Source organism: Heloderma suspectum, chromosome 5, assembly GCF_057233095.1.
Source record: "Heloderma suspectum isolate Gila_16-S chromosome 5, 16-S_ref, whole genome shotgun sequence".
NCBI lineage: Eukaryota > Metazoa > Chordata > Lepidosauria > Squamata > Helodermatidae > Heloderma > Heloderma suspectum.
Window position 1 is genome coordinate 142,740,496 of NC_139462.1, and position 12,010 is coordinate 142,752,505.

Consider the following 12,010-nt stretch of genomic DNA (forward strand, 5'->3'; position numbering starts at 1 on the left):
GCCTCTTCCACTTGTCCTTCAAATCCAAAAGGGGCCTGCCCCACAACAGTTCAGGAGCCTGGAATCAATCAGTCTTTTGAAATCTTTAGCTTTAGCAGCTTTTTAAAAGATCCAGAAGAAGAGCCCCCTTTAAACAACCCAGAGTTCACAACCAAACAACAAACCATGGTTCTCTTTCTGGGTTGTTTGTGGTTAACAAACTATGGTTTATTAATGCAGCTGGGTTCGCATATCACAACCCAGAATTCAACAACCCGTGGTTTCAATAAATCATGGATTAGCATTATGTGCAACTCAGGTCACAGAAACCATGCCACAGTGAACTTTTCCTCCTGAATTATTTTATTCCTTGATCCCAGCTATCACCGAACACTCCTGCACAAAAGTGGATGAAAGTTATGTTCAGAGAGTTCCTGGTAGAACATGTAATAATTAAAAACAAATGGACAAACAAAAGCCATCTCTCCCCCACCCCTGATGCTTTTAAACCAAAGTGCATGATTTGGTAAAAAACAAAAACAAAAAACCCAAACCACTGGTTTATCCATTCCACAACAATCAAACCCTCGTGCATCCTCCAGTATAACTATGATGATAAGAGGATGAAATACAATTTTGGTTTATGAAATGTTAGTGCTGGCTTGAGATTTATTGGCCCATTGGCCTGGCTTTGTCTGATGAATCTGATATTGGAATACACCTGTTGGGAAGCATATTGATCCAGCATCTGAAGGTTACCTCTGCTCACAGAACTGCTGTTCTACAGTTCTATATATCACTGATTTAGAATCCATTCTGAGATCTAATTTCTTTAAAAACAACAACAACAACAACAAACAAACGAAATTGCCTAGCATCCCAAGAGACGTGAAGTACAGGTGTTAAGAGGTGAAATAATTGTCAAGCACCATATAGGAAAACATGTTCAATTTATTTGCTGTAACCAGGAGGCAGACTAATAAAGAAATAGCTGTTGGAACAAACCCTTACAGAAAAGAGTACAACTGAAATTGGCAAGTTTAGCTTGACCAACATACATGTGAATTAATTCCTTCAGTCAAAGGTTTCTCATCTGAGTCACTAAGCACAAATATTGCATGGCAGCAACTACCTTGCCATGTGAAGTTGAAATGTTTAATGGATTACTCTAATCAAATGAAAAAAATCAGACCAAACCAAAGATTTACTGTAAATAATTATATTCCAGATCTTCACTTTTGATATTTTCAATATATTCAATACCTAAAAACTAGAGCGGTGTTGAATATTATCAAGTTTTGAGTCTGGGATACGAAGGAGCCATTTCAGTGGGGTAGTTATTTTTTCCTGAAAAACATTGAAATTGTACAAATATTCACTTTTTGCAAATCACATTCTACCCCATTGGCTCCCCTGGTTGTTGCTCCTTTGGCGGAGGTAGGGGGGTAGTTGCAAGGGTGATCCCACCAAATCAGGGCTCCTTCAGTGAGTCAGATGATGTCACAGCACTACACAGCCAATCAGATTTGGCTAAACAATGATGTCACTGAGGGCAAGTGAAGGCAAAGTAAATGAATAATGGACCATTCCCATAAGGAGTACTGAAAACAAGGAAGCATTTCTCAGCACTGCCAGACATGTTCAATAAAAATGGAAAGTAGTTTTGGTTCATCTCTATCAAAAACACACAGTTCCTTTTCATTAAAGGAGAGTATTTGAATTTCCTAAGAGTTTCTACCAAGATCTAGTTTCTCCCTCTTTTTTGGCCTATGAACAGCAGTGGCTTTTCAAATTCATCCTTCCAGTTTGCCTGCATAGTCAGGAGAGAAGTCTTATTGTTTTGTTTTGTTTTGTTTTCATAGCAAATGTGTTAACAACATCCTGCCTGAAGCCTACAGTGGCAGACGGCAGTGGTGGTTGGCACAAGATCCCTGTGCAGAGTGTGAAGCCTCCCAGTGCTGGGTCGCAAAGTTAATAAATACCTGCAAGAGACAATAAAACACAGCATATATGAGAATGGTGCATTGCAATGTGGGGAGGTTTCATCTGCAGTTGTTGCTTGGGGGAGGGGGTATAGTGGTGAACAGAGCACTAAGAATGCATTGCTGAGACTGTGAAGGAGCTGGTCAGTACTCAACGGCACCCCATTTTAGACATGGCTACACTTTAGGACAAGGCATATGTGTGTGGTATGTGTTTAGGGGAGAAACTTATTCCTCATCAGAGACTCCATGGGGAAGATTGACAGCATGTGAATGTCGTGCAAAGTATCTCCTTCCAGTAGGGATGGCAGAGAATTTCTCCCCGAAACTTCGGGGGGCCGAGCGCCAACATGTTCGGCCCCCCGAACAAGTTTTGGGAAGAAATCCTCCGAACCGCCCCGCCCCCCGCCCGGGACGGGACTTACCTTCTCCGAATGTCCCTCCCGGTGGTGGGTCCGGCCGGCGGTTCAGCGGGTGTTCGAGCGGGGCGGGAGCGGCAGCCGGTCTTTTGACCGGCTGCCGCCGCTGCCATTGCAATCAAAGAAAAAAAACAAACGCCCCCTGATAGGCTACGTGACGATTCACGTAGCCTATCACGGCTAGATCTGCAAAGTCAGCTGTGATAGGCTACGTCAATCGTCACGTAGCCTATCACGGGTGACTTTAAAAAAAAAAAAAAGCGCGTACGGATAATGGCGGCCCCCATAGGGAGCCGCCATTCCCGTTCCTTATTTGGTCGCTGTAGTCTACGTAAATGTTTACGTAGACTACGGTGAAAATAAGGGCAATGCTATTTGCGTTGCCCTTATTTTCGCCGTAGTCTACGTAAACATTTACGTAGACTACAGAGACTAAATAAGGAACGCGAATGGCGGCTCCCTATGGGGGCCGCCGTTAGCGTACGTGCTTTTTTTTTTAAGTCACCCGTGATAGGCTACGTGACGATTGACGCAGCCTATCACGGCTGACTTTGCAGATCTAGCCATGATAGGCTACGTGAATCGTCATGTAGCCTATCAGGGGGCGTTTGTTTTTTTAAAAAAAACTTTCGCGTTCGCGGCTGGGCGAGGCGGGAAGCCTCCCCCCCCGGCCTGAACTTCGCGGGGGAACCAGCGAAGCGCCTCCCCCCCACAGCGATCGTCCTTCGACGACAGGTAAGGGACTTTCGTCCACCCCTACCTTCCAGCAGCATTCTGCTACTATTTTTTATTGGGTGTTTAATTTCAGAGCCTGTCTCTTTGGAACAGGTCTCACTCTACCCGAGTTACAATGCTGACCCCGTAACGAAAAGAAAAATAAACCTGCATGATGAGGAAGGAGGCTGGAAGTTGGAACATACTTGGCAAACATAACCACAATAAAACTTGATTCTGGGAAATCTCCCTTTAGTCATCAAACATGATGAGGTTTCTCACGACTCTTCTGCTATCATCCAGGCAATGTTTCCATGGTACACCAATAGACCCTCTCTATTACCACTGGCTGTCAAAAGAGTTCTCTGCTCCCATGAGAACTATGGAAGTTATAGCTAGGGATGGACAAATCTGGCAATTTCAGTTTAAGTATGGTTTGTCCTGAACTTGAGCATTGCGCTTATTTAGCTTTTCCAGCTCCAAACTGCGCATATTTAAATATGCACATTTTTTTAACTTCCTGTTTTACGTAGCAATCAAAGGCGCAAAAATGGAGGGCGCTCAGCAAACGGGATCACGGTGAGTCCTGGAGAGCATGAGTGGATACAAGCGGGGCGCGCGCAAGGATAGCGTCTTGGTGGGTGCAGTCCAGGGGATGCGGACGGGGGAGCCCAACAAATTCCTGGACCCAGTCAGGCGCCCGCAACATCCCTACTATCTGGGCCCGGTGATTTATCTGCTTTCAATTTATCAATTTATCAATAAGGTTGAGAACTTCATCTTTTGTCACCACTGTTTCCCTCAGTTCCTCACTCCCTTCCTGAAAACATCAGGTCAGGCACAGGTATCTGTTGTCAGGGTGGAAACTGAACCCATAGAGCCCCAGAACAGTTCTGATTCAGAGGAAGAGCAACAACCCGTGGGAGAGGAGCTCGCTCATCTCTCACAGGCACAGCGGCAGGGAGAGTTTCTTCCTGCCTGCATTCCTGAGAGAGATAGTGACCCTGGCAGCGAGAGAGCGGGGGATGGGACCTTGCTGGACGCTCGGTGCAGACGCGGGGAGCGGCGCCAGATGGAGGGTGCGGAAAGGAGGTGTAGTGCTCGTTTGGCGCGCAAACAACGGTCGTGTCCCGAGGACAAAAGGGTAAGAGGGAGGATCTCTCCATAACCCATAAGTTCAGAGTCTTTCCGCCCTTCTCCTTCAAACGGGGACCAACTGCCTTATCTGGAGCTTAGGCTACTCTGCTAACTACCCCAGTGCGTTTCCTTGCTTAGTCACTGGTGATTAGCATCTGAAAGAGTCATTAAGTTGTAAATGGAATAAAGCCTTGGAAAGAATCCCTTTTGTCTGTGTCTTGAGTTGGCTATTGAAGAAGACTGTAAGAGGCAGCTAGGGCGCCCCTGACATCTGTCCTCTATCTTCTGCTGTGAAGATCAATGATCAACTGTGGAGTTGATCCACAATCAACTCACTCTCTAGCCCAGGGGTGGGCAATTTGTGGCCCTCCCTCCAGACATTTTGGCCTATAACTCCCATAAGCCCTAGCCAACATAATGAATGGTGAAGGATCATGGGCGTTGAAGACCAAAACCTCTGGAGGGCCACAAGTTACCCATCCCTGGTCTAGCCTGAGGCACGCCAACAGGCCTCACCTTTTCCCCATCTGCAATACAGAGATAATACTACAGCTCTATCTTACAAGCTTATTTTAAAAAGATAACGATAGTAATATACTCAGTACCCTCCCATCCACGGTATAAAACCAATCTATCTTACAGGAAAACAACAAAGCATCTTGTGGCACTTTGAAGACAAACAGATTTAGTATGGTTTAAACTCCTTCTTTAAGGTGCCATGAAACTCTTTTCGAGATGTCAGAGAAATCTGTGACCTCCTGCATGCAAAGCAGGTGCTCTTCTCAGGGATGTCAGAGAAATCTGGGGGGGGGGAGTTCAAAGGGTTTTCCTAGGCTTGCCCCTACCGTAGGTTGTTCCAGTTCCCACTGCAGCACCCAACCCGGTCTGCAGCAAGTCAGGCCAGTTCGTGGATTTCCTGGGCCTTTTGTGCATTTTATTTTCGCAGGTTCCCCAATTTGTGCAAATTTCTGGGCAATTTGCATAATTATGGCCAAATTTGCACAAATTATGGCAGAACCTGTGAGGAAAAATGCCCCCAAAAGGTTCCCAGAGTTTGGGGGAAAGCCCGCAACTTGGCTCACAAATGCAAATCAAGTTATACACACTGTTAAACTCGGCCGAGCCAAAAAAGAACCGCGTTTCCTAGCGACAGACATCCCCAGACTCTTTATTGTTTTCTTGCAAGGTGGGACAATCTTATGCTGTAGCTGAGAAGGCACCGAGGCTGAGAAAGAGCAGCTTGTAAAAGAAAAATGACGAGGTGATGATCTCATAAGCTGGGTTGCATGTAGTTAAATGAAAAGGAAGTGGCCTTGGAGCTCAATTTCCCAACCTAAATGGGGATCTATTAGATACTACTGTTGCGAACACGTTGCAGGACAAGCAAAGACAAGAAGTAATACCTGTTCTAAAGTGGTTTGGCTAATGGAGTAGCGTTTAATTTGCAAAACAGTTTTGTTTCTCTCTAGAACTTTGAAAAGCTCTGCTAGGCAGCCCCATCTTTGTGGCACATGGTATTCCAACAGATTAAGGTGTCGTCCCTAAAGGGGGGGGAAACAAGCAAACATCAGTGAATACTATGATCTTTCTACTGCCATACAAAGTTGAACACAATGCTGAGCTGAAAAGCATGGAAAGTGCCACTGCCTTTAAATGCGAAGAAAAGCAACATGGCTCGGATCCAGGATTGGCCTTCCGCGAGAGGAAGGGCTCCACTTGTGGAAGGTCTCTCTGACCAATTTTAGGCATCTCCCTACACCCCAACCCTCACCTGGTTCAGCAGGGCCTCCTGATTCTCTGTGTAGCATTTTCAGGGGGCGAGAGCAGTTGCTGTGGGAACGAGGAGCTGCTGCAGGAAGTCCGCTTCCGTCGGTGCACTTGATCCAGCATATATCTGGATCCAACCCCATAACATGATTCAAAAGAGAGGTTTTAAAAGTCTAGCTGTCCAAAATAGTTGATTCTTTCTGATAGCTAGAGATTGTTTCTGGCTGGAAAAGGTGAGTTAACTTTGGAATGACCATTTTGGTAAGCACTTGCTTCTCACCTGCTCATGCTTGCTATTTTTGCATTTGGGTCCTATAATGAGGCTGTGTATGCACTATTTTTTTTTTACAGTTTTGTACCAAGAAAAACATGAAACCTACAGCCTGTAGAAATTATACAAATTAAATGAATTTGCATAATGTATTCGACCATTTCTGTTAGTTTGAATTATTTATTCTGTCATAGTGATGGGAATGGGCAAGAACTTCTTCTTGCCCCCCACCAAGTCTGCCCCTGACCATTGCAAACCTTATTCAGCAGCTGCTCTGAACTTTCTCCAGGTATTATCCACACAGTGCGAAGCAGATCTGAAACCATTAGGCAGGGGCAGGCAACCTTTTTGGGCCCTTGGGCGCCTTTGGCAATTTGAGAAACTGTACCAGGCACCACTACAAAATGGCTGTCATGGGAGGTGTGGCTTATCAGATGGAAGTGGCAGGACGTCCAAGTGCCTTTTTCTTGGTGGCTAGACATGCTGCAGAGAAAAGCACAGGCCTGCAGCCACCCGCCATCTTCATTTCCTAAGAACATTTCTGAGTCCCACTTGTGGCCCACAGGCATTCCTGGGAAATTAAGATGGCAGCAGCTGGAGGCCCTCAGTTTGCTTTGAAACAATCCCAGCTCCAGTAAGAAAAATGGTTAATGAAAGAAGTGGGAAGGGTAGGTCACCTTGGCAGGCTCCAAGGAATGTGTCAGAGGGTGCACTGGTGCTCACAGGCATCACATTACCATAAGGGCTAGAAACTTGCTTTTAAAAAATACATGAAAACTGAGGTTATCAGGAAGCTCAGTTCTATAACCAACATGACGTTTGGTGAGTTTTCTGCATTCCTACGATATTGCAGCACGCACACAGCTTTGCTTATACTTCCTAACCACTTCTAAACTCCAGCCATCTACTGCTGCCCCCCAAAGAGTTTCCTGCTCATATTCTACCCCACCTCTCATCACCACAATTCATGTTTCCGTGGTATCAGCTCGAACAATGCACATTAACCTGGGAATGTTTCTGCACATGTCTCCTTCAATAAGGGACCAATTACATGGCTGTGGCATTGTGATGTCTGCTTGGTTTGGCTTCCTCGGCTGTCAACTTCCATTGGTATTCAGCTTCTGCCTGTCAGAGATTTCAAGCATAACAAAAGAGAAAGCAGAGAGAGATCGAATGAATGCAACATCCCAAAGATACCTTGAAAAGGGTTCCAGGAAAATGAAACTGCAGACAGTCCATAACGGCACTTTGGGAAATGACTTCTTTGCTTAGCCACACTTTGACTGAATAGCCGTCACCAAACCTGAGTCCATCGACCACCAGCGCAGATCCAGGTTTACATGGAAAAAAAAAGAGAGGGAAGAAAGCTTGGCTATATTTCACACTTCCACAAAATACACATCAAGAAGACTCAGCGTTGTTCATGTCTAGCGGCGTTAGTCCTCTGGATTTGTTAATATAGTGGCAATAATCAAGCCTGAAGTGTTTCGAAATTCAAGAGAATTCTAAAAAAGAAGGCAGGCAACGATTGACCAGTGAGATGCTCACCAAATGGTGGGAGTACGTATGGAAATGGGACCATAAAGATGGGCTGTAGCTGAGTGCAGGGTTGGTGGCAAAGGCAGGTATGGTCAGGCCCCTGCCAAGGGCTCACACTGCAGCAGGGGCCTACCGACAAGAGCCCCCTAGGCTTGCTCCTCCACTGTTGCAACCTGCTTGTTCACCCGCTTCATGTCCTGGGCCAGACAACGGTGGCTCTGAGAAAGAGCACTAGGGGCCACTGCTGACCTGCTCACTAGCTCCCTCCCTGTCAAGCAAGTAAATGGTGGCAATGATGAGACAGAGAAGAAGGAGCAACAGCAACTCGCTCCCTCTCTCCAGCCCTTGGGATCCTTGCCCCGCTTCACAACGTCCTCTGCCCCACCTCCTCCCTCCCGTTTCCCTTGGCACCCATTCAGCTGTGGCCCCTCCCTGTGGCAATATTAACGAGAAGGCCAGCAAATGGCAGAATTGCAAATCGAAGCAAAGTTAGCAGTGGGAGTCGCCTCTCTTGTTTTTGTTCTTTCAGTTCTCCAGTGTGAGCTCGGGATGTGTGACGCTGGGAATTCCATTCTGCTTGAGACCAACAGGACTCCACAGTGTTTCTGCTCTGGCAACTGGCGGTGAACTGTAGCAGACATATTTTGCGCATTTTTCCAGGTCCCACCATTTGTGCAAACAGCAATTTGGGCAATGGGGGGGGGTGTCCTGAAATTTTTCCAAATGGGGTTGTTGTTTTTTAAGATTTTTTTTGCCCTGGTCTTTCACAAGTGTGCCAGTTCAGCTGTTCAATATGCGTAGTTTTGCCTTATCAATTTCCATGTTTCAGTTGTGAACAGGGGCACCAGCACACAAGGAAATGGAAAAGGCAAGACTGCATAAGCACTGAAAAAGAAGTACCGAAAAAGAAAATAAGTGTGAACAAAATAAATGCACCAAAGGGGGGGGGGTATCTTTCATTTGGCAATATAATCCTCTCACTGTTAAGTGTTGAACTGACATTTGTCAGTGTCCTCCTCCCTTTCAACTCTTCCCTGAGTCTCCAGCTAGTCCAGAAAGGGGAGTTATTGGCTCCCCCTCCCCTTTTCATAGAATCATAGAATAGTAGGGTTGGAAGGGGCCTACAAGGCCATCAAGTCCAACTCCCTGCTCAATGCAGGTATCCAAGTCAGAGCATCCCTGACAGATGGCTGTCCAGCCTCATCTTGAAGGCCTCCAGTGTGGGAGAGCCCACTACCTCCCTAGGTCATTGGTTGCATTGTCGTATTGCTCTAACAGTCAGGAAGTTTTTCCTGATGTTCAGCTGGAATCTGGCTTCCTGTCACATGAGCCCATTATTCCATGTTCTGCACTCTGGGATGATCAAGAAGAGATCCTGGCCTTCCTCTCTGAGACAACCTTTCAAGTACTTGAAGAGCACTATCCTATTTCCCCTCAGTCTTCTCTTCTCAAGGCTAAACATGCCCAGTTCTTTCAGTCTCTCTTCATAGGGCTTTGTTTCCAGTCCCCTGATCATCTTTGTTGCCCTCCTCTGAACCCTCTCCAGTTTGTCTGCATCCTTCTTAAAGTGTGGCGCCCAGAACTGGACACAGTACTCCAGATGAGACCTATCCAATGCTGAGTAGAGGGGAACTAGTACTTCCCAGGATTTGGAAGCTATGCTTCTATTAATGCATCCCAAAATAGCATTAGTCTTTTTTGCAGCTACATCACATGGTTGGCTCATATTCAGCTTGTGATCGACAACAATTCCAAGATCCTTCTCACTTGTAGTGTTGTTGAGCCACGTAACCCCCATCTTGTAACCGTGCATTTGGTTTCTTTTTCCTAGGTGCAGAACTTGGCATTTATCCCTATTAAATGTCATTCTGTTGTTTTCTGCCCAGCGCTCCAGTCTATCAAGATCACTTTGAATTTTGTTTCTGTCTTCCGAAGTATTAGCTATCCCTCCCAATTTTGTGTCATCTGCAAATATGATCAGCATTCCCTGCGCCTCCTCCTCCAAGTCATTAATAAAAATGTTGAAGAGCACTGGGCCCAAGACGCTCGTTACCTCTCCCCAGTTTGAGAAGATCCCATTGATATGCACTCTTGAGTCCGATTCTGTAGCCAACTGTGGATACACCGGATTGTTGTTTCATCTAGCCCTCTTTGAGCTAGTTTGCTCATCAGGATATCATGGGGCACTCTGTCGAAAGCTTTGCTGAAGTCAAGGTATATTATGTCTACAGCATTCCCACGGTTCACAAGGGAGGTTACTTGATCAAAAAATGAGATCAGATTCATCTGGCAGGATTTGTTCTTGACAAATCCATGTTGGCTTCGAGTAATCACTGCATTGTTTTCAAGGAGCCCTTTTCACAGCTCCTTTTCAGAGCAGTTACTGCTGTTGTGCAAATTTCCCCTCTACTTAATTCCCAGCCTCTAAATGTGTGCAAATTTCTCCTCCGTTTACTTACAAGAAATGATGCGCAAACATCCATTGTTTCTGGCCCAGCTGGGTTTACACGCAGCTAGACTGTCCGAGCCATGGAGCAGTTCAGCTGGCCACACTTTGATAAACCTATCTGTCTGTAGATCTATATGGAGAAGCCAATTATGAGCCAGTTGGCAGCAAGAAAGCCAACTATCATATGTAGCATCTTAAAGTATGAGCAGAGAAATGTATTTTGAAATACTGATCCCCAATGGTGTGTTTAAAAGACACCCTCTGTAGCTATTGCAGTTCATTGTCATGGATTTGGAACAGCGCACCACTGGCAAGACCACACATTCCAACTATTGACCTTAGTCTCCATATTGGAAGTACCAGAAAGCACCAGCACCTTCAAGCGGTCCAATTTTACTAGCAGTGGTGAAAAAGCCGCTCTGGGATATGTGTATGAATGAAACATGTAGGTAGTGGCAATAACGTGTTTCCTTCCAACATTTCAAAATGATGCTCTCAATTTTCGCATTTTTAAAGCTTTGTGGTAGCCAGCAGAGGGACAAAGATCCTGACAGTGTAGCTTCCATAGCAGCGGCTGGTTGGCAACAGTTTGCTAATCCATAAATGATCCCTAATTAAATCCTTTAAATGCATAACATCGTCCCTACAGAAATGCATGTGACGATAAAGATGATGTTACAAAGATGGATAGAGTTAACAAGGGTATTCAATTTAGATGGGAACCAAGCTAAGGCAGCCTTTTACAAGAGATCATTAATTCTTATCAGTTTTCTGGCATTCACACACACAGCGCCTTGTTGAATTACAGTTTGCAAAAAATGCTGGCTTACATGGAGACAGTCAGCAATCTCGTAAAATGAAACGGTTGTATGTGGTGGAGTTTCCAAGGCAAATGAATCAAAATCCTGGTGAATTGAAGACAAGAGATGTCTCTGTGGTGTTTGAAATAATTCTTATTTTGTATAACACCAACAAGGGTAAAAAAAAAAAAAAAACTTTTCAAACTCAGGCTGATTTTCTGGATAGCCAGATTTTGCCTTCACTGCACCTTGAATGGGTATCCCACCCACCCCCCTTTGCAAAGGCTTTTCATATGCTGCAGGCTTCAACATTTCCCCTCACTATAATCATCAGGCAAGCTGTTTTCTGTAGTCATTGCAGGCAAGCAAGGAAATTAAACTGACCATGTTTCCCCTTTTAAATATTTTCCTCTCTAACTCAGCTGAGGTAATTACTGAAAGGGGCCAAAATGGAATTACACCAAAATATGTTCTGGCTTGATTTGAACTGCTGGAATCCAGTTTTTAAACACCCTCCAGGCCAGAGTTAGACACAGAAGAAAACTTCTTGCTAAGGCAACAGAAGCTGAACTCCAAACCATTCCAACATCCATCTGTTGCAAAAAAGAAAAAGAAAAAGAAACAAAGACAAGAAAGAAAAGAAAACAAAGTACAAAGCCAAGACAGAAGTTTTCCTTTGAGCATCAAAAGGCTCTCTCTCTCTCTCTCTCTCACTCTCTCTCTCTCTACATATAATAATCTGAATCACTCGAGATAATGAATCAATAAATATGATATATTATATACATAGCAAACATAGTAACATAGGAAGCTGCCATATATTGAGTGAGAACATCAGTCCATCTAACCAGGAGTGCAGCTAGCTTTGAAGGGGCCCCAGGCAAGTTGCTTTCTTGGAAGTGCGGGGCTGCCAACCCCCCCTTACTGTCCCCCCAACAGCCAGCCAGCCACCC

The 12,010-nt window shown here is 45.2% G+C and overlaps 1 protein-coding gene across 1 annotated transcript in view; it reads right to left on the bottom strand.

Moving 5' to 3' along the window:
• Positions 1-911: 911 nt before the first annotated feature.
• The window catches only part of LOC146344594 (ATP-binding cassette sub-family A member 13-like), a 262,433-nt gene continuing 251,334 nt past the window's right edge, over positions 912-12,010 (bottom strand). Inside the window, exons 35-37 of the mRNA XM_084857720.1 lie at positions 7,467-7,572; positions 5,635-5,772; positions 912-1,961 (exon numbers count right to left, since the gene is read on the bottom strand). Coding sequence (XP_084713846.1) covers positions 1,872-1,961; positions 5,635-5,772; positions 7,467-7,572 — 334 coding nt within the window. The 3' untranslated portion in view covers positions 912-1,871. The remainder of the gene's footprint in view (positions 1,962-5,634; positions 5,773-7,466; positions 7,573-12,010) is intronic.